A 17,560-nucleotide genomic window follows, 5' to 3' on the forward strand; every position below is an offset into this window, starting at 1 on the left:
TGGGAATTGTTGTTTGTATTTAACAATGGACAGGTATGGGATAAAACCCTCATAATCCATCACTTTTGATGAGTTCTATGGCCGTTTCTCAACACCTCAAGTTTATTTTTCTCTCAACTCTACAGACATGCCTACAGACTTGGTATCTGAATCTCATTTAGCCCATGATTTGTTGTCACACAACCATAGACTTTATATAAACACGACGTGGCAGGATTATAAAGCACTCACGGTTTCAACAGGTATGACCGTGGGGAATGTAGCAGAACTGGTCAGTCGATGAAATCAGGATCACTTTTAGATTGCTCTAACTGTTCATTCAGATAAAGCAGGCAAATGTGTCATATAGGTTTATCGTGTGTCATACATATTGCAAATGTTTAGTATAAACTGTAATACCACAGGTATATGTATGACGTATGCATAACATGTGTTCTAATTTTGTGGGTCATGATAAATTGTTCTTCAAAACAAGGCTGCTCATCACAGTTGTATAGCAAATGCAGCCAAACCCTCCTGTGTCTTGGTTAATTGTTGTAATCATTGATCATTCTGCAACACAAGGGATCGGTGTGTGACGAAGCCTATTCGTTTCCGAGTATCAGTGGTGACTGCACACGCCCTGTGAGATTATGTTTATGTCGTAAGGAGTAAAGGTCTAGAGTGAGGAATGCAAAGACTGATAATAAAGATAATGTGTAAAACTGCTGTGCATTTAAGGGAACATAATGTGCGTGTGTGTGTGTGTGTGTGTGTGAGAGAGAGAGAGAGAGTATGTGTGTGTGTGTGTGTGTGTGTGTGTGTGTGTGTGTGTGTGTGTGTGTGTGTGTGTGTGTGTGTGTGTGTGTGTGTGTGTGTGTGTGTGTGTGTGAGAGAGAGAGAGAGAGTATGTGTGTGTGTGTGTGTGTGTATTTGTATTAGTCCAAAAATTAACCTCATACCAACAGTCGAACAATGCGACTTTTTCACGCCTCAGCGGGAACAACTCAGCATGTTGCTCTGTCTCATGCTTACAGTGGGTGTGTCTGACGCACACCCAAAGCAGTTACTCCTGGTGCCAACACCCACATACCTGCGAGACGAGAGGGCGGGATGAAGGGGAGGGGGGAACACAAAGGTGAACCGAGATCACAAAGGAAGGAGAGATTGACTGGACAAGAAACTGGCGACGATTGAGGAGACAAGACATGGCTCAGCCAGCAGGGTTGTCTCACTTGGCTTTGACCCCTGTCCGCAGCTGTAGGCTACTTTGAGCAGCCGTAATTAATAAATGTAATTAATAAATGTACAATAACAATTGATCAAATGACAGGTGACAATGTGGTCATAGTGAGCCTGCGCTTCATTGTGAGTTAAAGCAAATTGTATTGTTTTTCCGCCGCACAAACTTTCTATTGTTGCACACTCCACACTTGACATATTGTTTCCCCTCCGAAGATGGTGAATGAGACCAAACACAAGAGAAAGTCAGTATTCGATCAGAATCTCTTTATTGTCATTACAAATTTAGAAAAACAAATATAAAGCCTAATATATAAATAAGATTTCCAAGTGATTGCAAACACGACTCCATATGAATAGCCTAATGCTGGCACTCTGAATAAGTGGAAATAAACACTAACAAGTTCACCATTCCTACTTAAAAGCTGATATGTGAATGTTTTGTTGTTTTGTTTACACAACTTGTTTCCAAGTGTCCAAAAAACGACATCAGTTATTGCAGGTTAAATTATTTTCTGACATTAATACATCTACACATTGATAGTAAGCAATATTCATTCAACATAATGTAAATACATCTCACAAATGAGCCGGGCAAGATAAGGTATCGAAAGTGATAATAGTTAGGCTACTGGTTAAAAAACAATGTTAGGTACAGACTGGGTACATTAACATGAACACCTGTAGGTGATGTAACAGCTCTCTCTCAACTAACACATCAAACCAAAATTACTAGAGCTGATTGAGCTCATCTGATAATTTGTCATTGGTTGCAATATATTCATCGATACAGGTATTCATGTCTATGTGTTCACCTCTTTACCTCAATCAAGCATATGTTTAAATTCCACATGCAATCCCTCTCAGAAATGCACGTTCACATTCTAGTCCTATCTACGTACACACAGTTATCATGAAAAACACTTCGTTCCTTTGTGTCACTGTGAGAAACTAGGTGTGTCCCCTCCCCTGCCTGGCATACATGGGGACAGACAAAAAGTTAAACTTAAAACTCCTTGAAGCCTAACATTTTTTTTGTGTGGCAAATGTAGCTATGAACAGCAGGGTGTGGCTGTCACATATCAGGATGAAGGTGATAAAGAAGTGTCTCGTGTTTACCCAGTAAGCGTTCCCCACATACTTCCATGCCACGGTTCTGCAAATATGTAGAAAGCAATTTAAATCAACCGCGCCCACAATGACTATTCACAGAGAGCTCGACTTTGTAATCATTATGCTGACGACCCTTTTGATTATAGACATGGTTGAGGTGTAGCATGTAGTTCCACTGCGACACATCTGGGCCTGTGAGTCTCTCAAGCTTCAATAAAGAAAATGTGAAAAAAATATACAATAAAAGAATATATTTAGCCTAGTGCTTGCAAACGCTTAGAATGCCTAAAGCAAACGTCAAAGTTAGTAAAACAATTAAAATGTCTGAAAGCAGAATAACTGTTTTGATCAACATAACCTGGTCCACATGGTTTCCTTATAGGCCTAACGTGTATTGTTTGTGTATGGTGTCTTATTTGTATCAAAGCAAGGTCAAGAATCCTCAAAGGCAGCCGTGGGGGGTGGAGGGACATCTGATTAAGTTCATTCCTTTTTTTTTTAAAGGTAAAATTCCCAACCAAGCACGGTATTACCAGTTTTAGGCAGCATATCTTCATGCATTATGAACACATTGCTGATCAGGTGTAGAATCAAATCCAGAGCAGACGAGAGCAATGGTTAATCTGCATCCTGCCACAGAAAAACATGAAAAGGTCACTACAGCCCCCTGCTGTATTTTGAGTCGACTTGGTTCCAGTTAAGATCTTTTCTACCAGAAGGTGGAGACATTACTTCATTTCTCTTCCCAATACACAAACTGGCCTTGCTTTCAAAATCTCATCCTTTTCAATATACTACACTAAAGCATGCTGGTTTGCATACTTTAAAATACAATTGATTTTAGGACATCCTGATATTTTTGGAATACTGCATTTTGACATGTTTTTATTTGGACATTTCCCTTCAATTCTTTTTTTGGCAGACTAAATAGTATGGAAGATTGAGTAATGAAACGCAGGTGAGGTGTCCTCAGAGCATGGCTGGTGTCTTAATAGCAATAAGGAGATTCCAATTTTGGCCAATGGAAAACCAAAGCATTTAAGTGTATTAAGAAATTGTATTATTACAATAAGTCAACCTAACGATTCAACTGTGGCAGTATACAACAGACAAGGAAAACGAGTTACCGGTCCTTTTCTGCTGCTAGTAGGTACTCAAGGTTAGAAAGCTAGGAAATTAGCAGTATGCGAGTGTCAAGTTAATGAAGCATTCGTAACATTAATACAGCTTGCAGTTGGCCACTAGATTTCAGTTTAATAGTAAAGTGACAGGCTGAATAAAGAGACCACAGTAATGACTGAACAGGTTACAAAGATAAGCAATACCCGACATCTACTGGACAGTAACGGTAGTACTGCAGTAAGTATTTAGAGAAGTTCAGAACACAAGTGGTTGGATGTTTTTTAAATTTTATTTGAAAGATCATGCAGTGCACTTCCAAGGTAGGAGCTTGACATCACTTTCAATGACATGAAAAACCAATACATTTTTAATTACCTAGTACAAAACATAACTAAACATGTCTGGAGGAATGTAACAAATTAAATAGTAAAAGGGGAAAAACAAGTGTGTAGAACCACAAGTGCTGCACTGCAGATCTTAAAAAGGCTTGATAAGAGGTTTAAATGTTTGTAACCCTGTTGTGTAAATACAAAAAAGCAAAATAAGTCTGGATTATGTGTAGAATTTAACAAGACAAAAAGCAATAAATTACTTCTTTCAAGTGTATGGTGTGTTTACTGAGAGAACTGAGGAGGCATGGGGTAGGGCACCAGTGGTGGAGGGTGCTGCTGTGGAGCCTGTGCCTGGGGGAATGGGAACGGGGGATGGCTGGCACCAGTAGGTGCGCCACCCGGTTTGGGAGTAAACTGCTGGGGCTGGAAGCTGGTCTGGCCTGCGAAAGCTCCAGCTGGGTTGTTAAAGTTGGACTGTCCGTTGCCGTTGTAGCCGCCACCAGCACCACCAGCACCTCCTCCTCCACTGAAGCCATTGCTGCCGTTACTACCCCCATAGCCTCCATTCTGACTATTTGTGCCAAAAGATTGTTTTGGTCCGCTGTCAAAGCCCCTACCATTATCCCTGTCCCTAAAACCGCCAAAATCACGCCTGCCTGAGGAATACCTATCCCGACGGTCGTAGTCACCACCTCTGCCTCCCCTTGAACGACCTGGAATAAAGGAAAACCACTTAAGTTGAATGGATTGACTTTAAAAAAAATTATAATAACTTTTGAAAAACACAAGTAATAATGATAAACCCATCCTCTTAGAAAAAAGTGTGAGTGCAGCAGAAAAAGAAAAAAAAAAAGCGGCTGCAGTTCACAGCACAGTTTCTGTATCTCACCAATTAGATTTACCTCCTCTGTCTTCCCCCATCTGGAGGAGCTTGGGGTTGATCGCCTGGTTGGCCTCACGGAGAACAGCGATGAGGTCAGCAGCCTGCCTCATGTTGTTTGGAGTGAAGAAGGTGTACGCCGTGCCTGTCTTTTGGCTACGAGCCGTTCTGCCAATGCGGTGGATATAGTCCTCAGAGTTGTTGGGGTAGTCAAAGTTGATGACAAATTTCACGTCTTCAACATCTGCAAGATTGTGTTGCGGTGTGGCATAAAGCAACAGGAGGACAGTACACAAAGATGTGCACCAGCACCACCACAACAACCAGATCAAAAACAAAAAGCCCAAGTTAGTATAGTCATGAGGTAGGGATGGCTGCTAAATCCACAAGGCAGCAAAAGAATAGCAACAGACAGAAGTAATGACTAACTACTCCACGGGGAGACTACGGTGGGAAAAGAGAAACGATGCACACTCCATTGGCTTCCAATCCAGTGGGATAAAATAAAAACCCTCCCCTCTTGAACCCCTACTTAACCACCCACAAAGAAAGGATCAGAAGTCTTACCATTTATTTGGAGTATGCATTCACTATTCCATTCCCATTGCAGCACACGCCCCACATATTGTCAAGTGACCCACAGGTGTTCATACACAGTGAAATAACACCTAACAAGGTCCCTTTGCTATCAAAGTTCACACTGAAGTGTCTCTTGCCGAGAAACTGTAGCTCTGAACCAATTTGCAGGATGCCTACAAACAGTACATCCCCACTCTCGGCATGGCAACACTTTTCCAGACCCAGTGTTCCCTTGGTTATAATGTCTCTCGTTGGCAGGTCTCGACATGACTTTGAAACGCAGGCGAGGGAGGAGTGTGAGCTTGGATTTTGTCCAAGTGTGTCCAGCTAGCATGTCCACTGTCACCAAAAGCGCCAGTAGCCATGTCATTACAGAGGTGAGGTATGATCGATCAGGCAGACTGCTCTTCCGACAGAAGTTTAGGAAACTGCTACATTAACGTCACCCATGCTTTACAACGAGTCTACACAACAAAAAGCACCCCCCCCCAAATGACTCGAATGGCTTGCAATGCAGTGCCCACACATGCAAGACTATAGGAGGCAGTATAGCTGGGCTTTGAGCTGGGACAATTACAGAGCCTGGGTGTTTGAAGCAGTCCAAACCATTGCCAGAAAACAGACGAGCGTATGGGGGAGGAACTGTGGCCAGCCCTCAACTTGCCCCCCCTTTTTTAGGCAGGCCAGCGCGTTATGCTGCACTTGGGCCTGGTCACCTCTGTATATCTGCTCGACTGGGAGACCCGTGCCTCGCCAGTCAGGACACCTCCAAGAATCCTCCTTCCCCCTCTGGAGACCTGGGCTTGTCATGCCAAGGCCCTGCCACACAGACTGCTCCTTAAGGTCAGGGGAGAAACTCAGAAAGAAGCAGAAGAGTTAAGAAAGCAAATAGACTTTCTTTTAGAAATACATTAGAGTGCAATACATTTCAGGGAGGATACTGACCTAGACCTCTGGAGGCCACATCTGTAGCAATGAGAATCGGAGCCTTTCCATATTTGAACTCTAAAAAAAATTAAAATAAAAAAAATACATCAGACATGATAAAACAAGGTTGTGTGTAAGTTGTACAGCTCTGATAATGGTAAACTTACCATTGAGAACCCAGTCTCTTTCCTGCTGGCTTTTATCTCCATGGATTCCCATAGCTGGCCACCTAACAGGATTGAAGGGGTCAACATTAATTACAGGTATTCCATGACTACAAAATTGTACTAAAGTGTCATTGCTACAGAACTACTAATGCTGCAAATGTTGTAGTTTCAACACTTACCCATCCCTCCTCATTCTCCTGGTGAGGTCATCACATCGCCTCTTTGTCTCACAGAAGATGATGGTCTTGTTCTCTTTCTCACTCATGATTTCCTCCAGCAGACGAATGAGTCTATAAATAGATAGTCAAGTTTAAATCATGTATGAATGCATCAGTCACCTGAATCTCATTTAAACATCTACTTCAACAACAGTTACTGGCATGGACAAATTACTCACTTGTTCTCCTTCTCGCCATCATTGCAGACATCCACTATCTGCAGAATGTTGTGGTTGGCACTGAGCTGCAATGCTCCGATATTGATCTGGACGTACTCCTTTAGGAAGTCCTCAGCCAGTTGGCGAACCTCTTTTGGCCAGGTGGCACTCCACATCAAAGTCTGACGGTCAGGCTGCAAAATCAGGGCAACAGCATTACATTAAACTTGTGAGACAGTGTTTAACTTCTTCAGGTGTGTCAACCACTGTTTAAGTGACCAAAAACTCACCCTGATTTGGTCCACGATTTTTCGAATCTGTGGCTCAAAGCCCATGTCCAGCATTCTGTCAGCCTCATCCAGCACAAGGTAAGTGCAACGGCGGAGGTTTGTCTTTCCGGCCTCGAGGAAATCAATGAGCCGTCCTGGAGTGGCGATGCAGATCTCCACGCCTTTAATGAAGAGTCAGTCAGAATTAATCTCTTAAAGACACTCAATTTTTGTTCTTCCAAGGAAAGAAACACCACAGTACCTCTCTCCAGATCACGGATCTGGGGTCCCTTCGGGGCTCCTCCATAGATACATGTGGTCTTGAGACGAGAAGCTCTGCCATATTCTGCAGCCACCTGTTGCACTTGCTGGGCCAGCTCACGGGTCGGGGCGAGTACCAAGCACTGTCAAGGGGGTAAGTATGACAAGTCAGAACACCACACTCCCCAATGTTCAAATAAGGTAGAATACTTTATAATTAAAATTTAATGAACATTACTTTCCCTGTGACATTGAAATTCATTAAACCTTACTAAATGGGCACACAGTCATAAAACCATGACCAGCAATGTGATATTACATTATGATGACTTACAATAGGGCCATCGCCACGTTCCAGGAAAGGCTGGTGGTTGATGTGCACGATTGCAGGCAACAAATACTGCAGAGGAAACACAACAAGTCACTTTCACTGAGCTACTTTGCTAATATGGATCCTTACTGATCTGTTAACACAGATCGGTGCAGTCTGTGAAACATCAAACAAATGCCAAGTAACTTACAGAAAGCGTCTTGCCAGAGCCTGTCTGTGCAATGCCAACCATGTCTTTGCCACTTAGAGCCAGAGGCCAGCCCTGGGCCTGGATGGGTGTTGGTTCCGCCCAACCTTGTTTGTTGATCACGTCCATCACATAAGCTGGAAAAATGTAATTTAATTAATTGTGATGTACCAAACACCTTACAATCTCCTATCATGAGTTTTTAAACTTACTTGGGAAGCTGGCCTCGTGGAACTTCATAATGGGAGTTGGGCAATCTCTTCCCTTAAAAGTAACAGTTTTTGCACTTCTGTAATTTGCGACTTCTTGCTGCAAGATAAGAATGAATTAAGTCAATATAGCTCAAGGACCATAACCAGTTGCATAACCGCAACACGTGTATGAGAGAGCACGTTGCAAGCAGTGTTGCATAACACTTCCAAGGACCATGCTGTCTACATACCGGTGACCTGCGGGCGACATCCGGATGCTGCTGGTAGAAGTTTTTCTCAAACTTCGGGAGTTCGTCCATATTCCATTGTTTCTTTCGCAGCCGTTCTCCGGGATTGCCGAACTTTCCGCCGCCGCCACCTCCACCGCGGCCACCTCCTCCACCAAAGCGAGGAGGGCCGCCGCCGCCGCCATAGCTGCAATTAACGAATTGATATGTCAGTGTGGTGGCAGTAAACTCATATACAGTGGTGACAGCTGCAGTTAATGACGAAAAGGGACCCATCTTAACTGCGCCATTCTGTGAAATGACATAGTTGCCATATACTTTCCAGCCAGTAGAGGAACAATGGAAAAATCAGCCGGCATTTTGTATCCGCATTCATGCTGCCACATGGCGAAAAGCCGATAAACCAGCTGTACTAGCAACAAGACTATAAACGGGTATTTGAGTGAATGTTTAAGCGATATCCACATTCAGAAGAGTGAAATAGTTTCCTGTGGCAGATGAATGTAACCCCGAATTAGCTAACGTTGAGCTACCGTGAAGCTAACAAGAACCCGCTGTACCGGGGCACGAGGCCAAACTAGGCCTCGAGCCAAGACAACGGGCCTGTTCACCGGCCGGGGCCCGGTGAACGATAAAGAAAAGGCCTGACTGTCCGCTTTCCAAATGTGGTTATACGTATAAGTATGTAGTAGTTATAAGACACCCGTAAAATGAAAATATAAAACACATAAGTACAAATAGTTTGTGAACCGGTTCATTTGGCTTTGGTTTAAGTCTCGTCGGCCATTTCCAGGAATCAGACAAAGATGAAACTCGTTTAAAACATGACAAAAATGTACTCACCCTCTATCTCTGTCTCGGCCACCACCACCACCACGGTCTCTGTCGGAGTATCCAGGCATTATGTAAACAATTAGTATAAATAAAAAAGATAAATAATCCTATATGGTGTTTTGCCCGCCGTCTAAAAAACCAACCGGCAGTGGTGCTGAGATGCCGGTAATGAAAAATCGAGGCCCGGTTTTTATCTCAAGAGGAAGTGCCTCTTCCTAAGTATGCATCCGCCACAAGGTTTTCAAGTTCGGTTTCAACAGAATTATAAAATACATACACTGCAGTCAGACCGTTTTACTACAAGGCTATATATCTATATATTTTAATGTTGTTACTGTACAATTGGACCTAACCCGAAACGTCCACCGGATCTACGTTATGAACGAAGTTAGAACACACGGAGGGACATAGCCTACGTTTTTTTTAAGGCACACGCAAAAATTGTTCATATAGCCTATAGCCTTTAAAAGTATATGATTTGTTTTCTATTGTCGCTTACACATTACAAGTGCCAGTCTGCTAAGCCCAACTTTACCCAAGAATCTCTTTTATTTTTGTTATATAATCAGGCCCTATTTTATGATCACAACTGAGTTTGCGGATGGATATGCACGAGACAGAAACCGGTAATGCGGCTCTGCTTCCGATGTATTATGGTAAATGACGTCATCAGGACCAACCCAAACATTACTTTGTTCCCATTCCCCTCCTTTTTAAAAAGAAAAACGACACAATGTGACACTTGGGGTTAATTTTTACCTGACTTTTTATTTATTCAAATTTGATTTAAAAAAATTAAATATTAGAATTGGTGGACAATATTTTTTTTGTAGATGTTCAAACTGGTTCAAACGCTCTGTAGCTCAAGGTGGACAATTTCTGTGAGTGATGTTTACTCACTGCCTTCTTTGTTTTGATTCTTATATGTCGTCCTTATGCTTCTATTTTGTATTAATCACAATATTGGGTATACTACGCTATTTGAACAAAACATGGCCAAAATATTGTAAGACAAAATAGCCTACACAAAATGTGTGTAGAAAGACAGACTAACACAGACCTCCCTGTAGTACGATTCAAGTGCAAATCTACAAAACACAATGTATACGTGACACCTCCACTCCATTCGTAGTCATTTCTTTGTTTTCCTCTTCCCTCATCTGAGCCATCAGCCAGCCGTTTAGCTCCACAGTAGTTTAAGTGGGGACACAGTTGGTGGTCGGGGAGTATTCAGCTATATCCAGTTGACATTTATTCCTAGCCAATATGATACTTAAAAGCCACTGATAAATAGATCCGAAGTAAATAATTGCTGTTTTTTGTAAATTGCAAGGGCCTGTTTAGCTTTCCTCATCATGAAACTTAAATGAATCATCCACTCAAACATGAAAAAAAGGGACTGGACATTTTTATACAAGGCCTTACATTGTTAGACAAAGGCAAGTTTAATTAGAACTAATTACACACAAAAATAAAATACTCTTACAAAATGATAGTGTTCACATACATCAAATTGCATCAGTCAGCTATGAGAGATATAGTCCTGCTAGTGGATCATGCTATTTATAAAATAAAAAAAAGTGCCATCCCTCAAATGTGACTTGTTTCAATAAAAAAGTTCAGTTCTTCGATGAGAGGCAGCTACGGGGCAATTCTGAGCGATGTAGTGTAGGAACAGACAGTAGGGCGATCAGCTTGTGCACAGGACTCAAAGCAGATGAACAAGTGTTACAGAAAGCCGCTGTCAACATACACACAGCAACCTTTATTCTGTGCAACTCCTCTTTTCATTTCAAAACACTCCTCCGCTACTTAAGTTAAATATAAATTACAGGTTGTTTTTATCCACATATATGAACAATGTTGTTTTACTGTACAAAGCACCATCTGAGGACACTTTTCACTTTGCATACATGTTAGTCCACATAGAATGAAAAATTAACAGTTCATTTTTTTATTTTTTTTCCTCAAGTGTATTCAAATGTTAAGAACAGTCCACGGTCATAGAGATTACTAGACAGGCAGCCTCTTTTAGAAACATTCAAGAATTACATTTTTATAACGTAGAAAACAACCCCTCAAACCTTCTCTATATAAAAAAAACATCACTGGCAGGGCTGTGTAGCAGGCTGTAACAGGAATTCATCTCATTCAGTTCCCTTTCAACCAAAAGCAACACAGACACATGCAACTGTTTTCTGCGTGGTTATGATCCGCTGTGGGCAAAACTATTTGAATGGCAAGACTTTTTAACCCCCCGTAAAATTCTGGAAGTGAAGACAAACCGGTCGGTTGTTTTTAACTTTCTCGTCAAATCAAAGGGACATTACATTACAATCTACATATGACATCTCCTGAGAATGTGGCTAGGTAGAGCTCTTGGTTCATTGGAAATGTTCTGTGTCCACAAGCAGGTGTGAGCATGAGTAGTGTTTCGGGCACCTTAAAGCAGTAGTATGTCAATAAGTAAAGGTTGCCAATAGAGGACAAGCGTTAATGCTATTTAGCACCACATGGCTAGAAGGTAGTAGAGGTTTTTCTTTTTCAACAAGGCAGCACAAAACAGATTATGATGTACTTTGGAGTATGAACAGAACCCCATTAGAAATAAGTGGTAGGTTTCATGCTAGTGACATTAATATGGCCCAGCTATGAATGACTGACAAACTGTTAAACAGGAGAGAGACATCACACCACCACATTTGTAGCTCAAAGATGAAATCAGTAGAATTTAAAGGGTCCGCTCAATATTTGCAAAAGTTTCATTCATTCACAAAGGTTTATGGCACTCAAGAGGACGTTGTGTGTTTAAGATTTATTTGCCCTTCAGAAGGACACACCTCCCTTTCCTAGTACAGTACAAGAGAGGTCATGTCCAGAAATAAAACACAGCATTCTTAAGTGAGATTCAGTCAAGCATAATTCTGTTTTCACAAATTTGTCTTCTATAATTTAAACAGTAACACTTAACATTTAAAATATTCTTTTTTATTTTTGTTGGAACAATGGAAAGGGGGTTCTGAAATATAACAGCAATAAATGATATATATATTATATAGAATTGTATTGTTTCTTTTTCAAAATGTCCCCGTTATATAAACACATTTCAAGCAATTCATTCATTCCTTTTCCAGACGAAACTAGCCGTTGAGCTTGTGGAGTAGGTTTTCTGGTAATGCAGCGCTAGTTGTTGGGCAGCGACTAGGAAGTAGAGGTCCCTGCTGCCGTCTTTGGAGAGAGTTGTCAACAGTCGTGCTCTAATTCAGTCTCTAGTCTTGCCTTCTCACCCGCACACTGGTAGCCCCAGTGTGATCATCTCTGAGGCACCAAATGGTCCGAGCTGTGCACTCTGCATCCAATTTTTAGTGTTTCCAAGTGGTTGTGGTAACCATTAATAACCCTGTTCTCTAGCAAACAACCTAGCCTTTTCTTAATGTTGTTTCGAGTGGACTGACCTTGTGCACTGCTTGGTAAGATGGAGCATTGCTACATGGAATACAGTCTTTTTTATGCTAAAATGAACTTATGAAAAAAACATAGGAGCCAGCAAATGTTGCAGGGCCCACAAGTTAGTAAATAGTCTGAGTTATTAGCAGCTGAAGTGATTCTTTTCAATTATTAAAAAAAGACAAAAGGAGGGCAGGAGGGTCTTTAAATGTCAACTACAACAACAAAAAAAGTCAGATGACATTTTCTGGTCTTCTCTGTCCACCCTCCCTTAGCTTGGACACTTGTCCCCCAGGGACGTGTGGGCGTCCCCTGTGTGAAGGGACTGATTTGTAGAAGGGGGTGGTGCTAATCGTGGTTGAACCATGTTGCTTCTGGTTGTTGCAGAGCTTCTGCCTGGCATCGGCACCTCACTCTACCGCAAAGCCGCACGTCTCCTCGATGGCAGTGAGCAACTTGTCGTACAGTTTGTCATAGTGCTCATAAGGAGGAATGTCGATCCGGTTGAAACTGGGGAAAGAGAACATTTTTATACTTGTTATCTTATACTTGATCCATATCAGGTTATCATCCATGGCCATTTAATGCTGCAGTAACCAACCAAAAATGTCCTGGGGAGGGTGGTTTATTTTATCTTATTATTTTATTTTCATTCACATTTGTGGGGGGGGGGGTGGGGGGGAGTGAGGAAGGGGGTGGATAGTGTATATATGTTTTTTTCTTTCACATGGTATGTGTTATTTGTATTGTGCCATGTTGAAATATGTTTCTACTGTGAATGTATCAATATACATCAGTGATTCTTGAGAAGTGGGACAATAAAGGGTGCAATCTTGAAAAAATACAAACCCTATGTTTAGGCAAATTAAATTACATGTATGTATCCAACATATACTAAGCTACTGAGCTAAGCTTTGACACAACCTCCCAGCTTTTGTCCTTTTTATCAAAATGGGCTTTATACCATGCCATTCCTTATTTTGTGTCAACACCATCAGACACTAAAAACACAAATTAATTTCCCCTCAATTTATGCTAGACAGTTTCCTTACCAGGTGTGGGCTTTTGGCAGGTTGTTGGGGCTGGCATCAATCTGGTGGATAGTAAAGAGCCGTGGGCCAGCAGCACCTGTAGAAACACAATTAGTTTATTAAAATGGACCTACACACACAAATACACACTCTTCACTGTAAAGAAATGTTCTCTTTGAAAGTCTTTAAAAAAGGCACCACCTGTTTTTGTGTGAACGCAGCCTAAGAAGTCAATTAAATTTCGGATCAACAGTTCCAATTTACAACAAGTGGATTAACAGCAGCGTTGTCATGTCCCCTTTTAATAAGCGACTTAGGGCATGTAATTTGTGAAGTCACTTACAAATATTGGCTGTTGCGGGTTGCGGTTATTTTGGGCTCATTTCAAAAGTGCCGTCGCTTATTTGGGCTTGCTGCCAATTCCACATTAGAGCAACGAGAATCTTAAGCTATTGTTTTTTTTTTTTTTTTTTAAATGTAGCCTTGGCGTAATAGGTTGCGGTGGACAGTCTCATATTTGTGCAGCGCGCTGTTTATTATTAATATAACGGCCCGTCATCAGACCATACGTACCGGATGGTTTTATATACATCGATCGCTCTATCAAGTAATCCAAGTCAGAACTTGTATGGGCAGAGATCGTTTTTTTTAAGTGTCTTTATAAAGTTTATTGTTAAACCTTAGTGTGTAGGCTACTGTTTCCTTATCACCGGGCCGCGGAGTCCCGCTGTGTGTTGTTTTGGGTCCGTCTCAACCGACATGCGTAAAGGCAGTATTATGACAGCTGACGGGAGGAAAAAGAAAAAAATCATCTGACGAACGTGAGTACACACGAAAACCTTTTTGCTTTGCTTTCTGCGCTCACCTATTTAGATCTCTCCCTCTTTTATTAGCCCACACCTAGGCCTACACACACGTTCATTCTCACACATTTTATGTAGCTACAAGTCCAAGTGGTGGGAAATTCTGGTGCCGACTAGTGAGGCAGCGGACGTTAACGGACTATGCATCCTTCACGTCAGGAACGCCGCCTGTGCGCTTGCTTGTGCGCGTGTCATCTCATTAGCATCTGTAATTTGGCCTGTAAAGGGGCTGTTCCGTGCTGGAATACGGATGGCGTGGTCACACTAGCCAAACGTTCTAGACTTTAGTATGCAAATGAGCTCGGGCACGGGGCCGCGGCCCTAGTGTGAGTGGCCCCTTAATCAATTATGCCTGGGAAGGAACCAAACCTAAACAGACCTCTGTCCCCCTCCCCATAAGGATCCCAGAAAAGTTTTCAGTAGCTAATAATATGATAATCATTTTGTCTTCTCTTTGCCTCCATAGAATAGGAGGCAAACGTATAAGCTGCTACAGAAGGCACCTGGGGTTCTTAATGATTGTGTCCACATTCTTTAGAATGGGCACACAAAACACCTAGCACTGAGTATTTGGTATTGCACCAACAGACTGTATGGTCGTGGGTGTGTGTGTGTGTGTCTGTTGTTTTTGGGTTGTTCTGGCCTCTGCTGAAGTTTTGACCAAGAGAGGACAGCCATGTTATATAAATATGCGTAAGGCTACTGTCTGCCCATGGATCACGGTGTACTCCTCATGCCTGGGTGCTCTGTCTCTGGTCAGCACTGTCTGCCAGGATGGACCCACTGAACTACGAGCAGACTCTGGGATCATCTCAGGTCGGAGAAACCCACAGACACACAAGCAGAGAAGCCAAGAATCCCAAACACACACCCTAGATTGTGTTGACAGACCCTGTCTATGGAGAGCACACCGACTGTGCGTGAACACTTAGACCACACCTTTGTCTTTTATGGATCGGACATCACATTAGCATTCGGCTTCTTGTATTCCTTTCAACTGACCTGTGTAAAGTTTGGAGAAGTCACTCCGGACCGTCTCTCAAAGTAGGCAGTTCATGCCAAGGAGTGGTTTCGTATGTGTGACTTTGCTTGGATTAGTTGCATAACAATTCCAATATAAAAGGAGCATTTACATAAGAAAACACAGTATGAACTGGTTTTCTTACCTTGAAGGGCTTTGAAGCCTTGCAGGGGAACTCTGGAAGAGCCAGTGACGAACTGCAGCAGCCGCGCTCTGCGCTCCTCGTCGAACGTCTCCACAGCTTTCCAGAACCATTTCACTATGTTGGTTTCTGAAGTGCAGTGCTTAAGCCGCGTGTTGGACTTCCAGTCGTGGATGTCGATTTTACCCAAGCCACATACAATCAGCTGCAGGTTGAGGAAAGAATTAAACTTTGTCAATTAATTATTTCAGAATTTTGAACTAAATTAATCAAGAAACATGACTCCCAGATGTGTATAAACAGCAAAGCGATGAATGAAAGCACCTCAAGCTCCTTCTCGTCAAAAGCCTTCAGCAGGTGTTGGGGGATGACCTCGTTGAAGCGTTGAAGCCCTTCTGCAGAGCCAGGAACTGGGCCTCGATGCCCCGCAGGAAACGCCAGTTGACGTAGAGCCGCACATACTCTTTCTTGGTGTCCTGGGAGACGGGGATGCTCTTGCCGTTGGGCTTGAGCTCATGCTGGATGATCTCTCCATAGGCATTGTGTTCTACGCAGAAGGTGTGGTCCAGCACACCTGTGATGTCATTGTCCCTGAAGAGAAAGAAACTATTGTGTCACGGTTGAGGGGATTTTTGCACAAACCACTATTTAAAAAAACATTTCTTATTAGTCCTATTAATTTTCATTTCCAATCAAACACTGATGAGCTCCTTTTTGTTGATGAAAAGAAGCAGCAGGCACTATGTTTGGCTGAGGTAAAAAAAAGCACATGGTTCTGAGCACATGGTCTGTGCTCATGTAAGAAATATATAGAAACCCTAGGGGGTGCTGTAATCAAAGTGGAGAGAAGTTTTCATGTTGGCAAAACAAGCTCATCAGTTGTAGATTATAAAATGTGCTTTGCTTTTACTTGTATGCTGATAACACATGTATACTACAGACAGGAATGCAGAGCAGAAATTCTCCGTCATTCTTTGTTCACCCTGAAAAGACAAACACCTTTTCTGACAAACAATGTGTGTGGTACGTACAGGATCCACACGAGGCTGTTGTGCAGGTCGGGGTCGACAGACTCCATATCGTCCAGGGTGATGGGTTTACCCAGCAGCTGTTTGTAGAAGGGCAGAGTGAAACCTCCGTCTATGTAGTGGCCGTGGAACACCGCCATCCCCCATGATACGGCCCACAAAGTGAAAGTATGACAAGTGCTCCTGAGGGGAGACAAAACAGCTTCAGTTTCTAAATGAGAGAGGGCGGGACTAACCAGCAGAGATGAGCCTTTGAACTGTGTTTAAACTACAGAATTCCCTTTTGGCCAACCAACCCTACATGCTTTAACTTGTAAATAACCAGAACATCACAGTCTCCACATGGCAGTTAGAGCATTTCTTCACTATTTAAAAGTCTGTCCACAAGCTATTGCTTGTTCAATAGAAAGCAACAATTAAATGGACATACACTAACCCAAACAATCAGAGAGTTGAGGTTGTGTAATATAAGAGGAAACTACCTAAGCCTTTGGCAGTGTCCGAACAAAGCTGATTTGAAAGCTGGTTCAATAATTTGTACCATGTGGCAAATTTGGTCAACACTTATCAATCAGGGTTCTTCTGCAGTGTTTATCTAATCGAATTAATTGTTTTTAATAAACTTTATTTGATCATACAGGTCAAAGGAGGAAGACACTCCAGTAGAAATGATAAGGCCACAATCAATTTTCAATTACACAGGATTGTTGTTATTCGTAACACATTTTTGTAAGTACAAAATATTTTATATAACGTTATTTCCTGTAAATGTAAGGAATCAATTAACATGAGCTGGAGCAAGATAAGTCCAGCCCTGGGGACAAGAACGATACATTATATTCTATTACCAAAACCATTCAAAATGAATAATTCATTTGAGTTAATTTCATTTAACACTAGCCCATTATAAGACTTTGTGCCTCCCAGCTCCTGTCGCTATTAGTGGTGACAGAGTTGCTACAGGTCTGATGATGCTGACAGAAACTCCTG

The 17,560-nt window shown here is 42.1% G+C and overlaps 2 protein-coding genes across 4 annotated transcripts in view; both read right to left on the reverse strand.

The window, feature by feature from the left end:
• Window positions 1-1,466: 1,466 nt before the first annotated feature.
• On the reverse strand, window positions 1,467-9,217 carry ddx5 (DEAD (Asp-Glu-Ala-Asp) box helicase 5; the record flags this gene model as incomplete). 3 transcript variants are annotated; one of them, XM_080044279.1, is made up of 13 exons in its annotated part: window positions 9,048-9,217; window positions 8,208-8,391; window positions 7,978-8,074; window positions 7,769-7,902; window positions 7,582-7,647; window positions 7,249-7,390; window positions 7,008-7,168; window positions 6,739-6,911; window positions 6,521-6,631; window positions 6,342-6,403; window positions 6,193-6,252; window positions 4,691-4,912; window positions 1,467-4,501 (listed from the first exon to the last, which is right to left on the reverse strand). In XM_080044279.1, exons 1-13 carry the CDS (start codon window positions 9,104-9,106, stop codon window positions 4,071-4,073), a joined length of 1,902 nt encoding a protein of 633 aa, XP_079900405.1. In that variant the 5' UTR covers window positions 9,107-9,217. The 3 variants fall into 3 exon arrangements, with proteins under 3 accessions (XP_079900405.1, XP_079900406.1, XP_079900407.1); XM_080044280.1 differs by having other exon boundaries at window positions 4,323-4,501; window positions 4,678-4,912; XM_080044281.1 differs by lacking the exon at window positions 1,467-4,501 and having other exon boundaries at window positions 4,674-4,912.
• Window positions 9,218-10,474: 1,257 nt separating this feature from the next.
• The window catches only part of smurf2 (SMAD specific E3 ubiquitin protein ligase 2), a 57,328-nt gene continuing 50,242 nt past the window's right edge, over window positions 10,475-17,560 (reverse strand). The window contains 7 exon segments of the mRNA XM_080044585.1: window positions 10,475-12,995; window positions 13,538-13,613; window positions 15,546-15,747; window positions 15,867-15,923; window positions 15,926-16,133; window positions 16,574-16,713; window positions 16,715-16,753. Of these exon segments, the coding sequence (XP_079900711.1) occupies window positions 12,896-12,995; window positions 13,538-13,613; window positions 15,546-15,747; window positions 15,867-15,923; window positions 15,926-16,133; window positions 16,574-16,713; window positions 16,715-16,753 (822 nt within the window). The 3' untranslated portion in view covers window positions 10,475-12,895.

This window comes from Ammodytes marinus (genome assembly GCF_949987685.1).
Source record: "Ammodytes marinus genome assembly, chromosome: 16".
Taxonomy (NCBI): domain Eukaryota; kingdom Metazoa; phylum Chordata; class Actinopteri; order Uranoscopiformes; family Ammodytidae; genus Ammodytes; species Ammodytes marinus.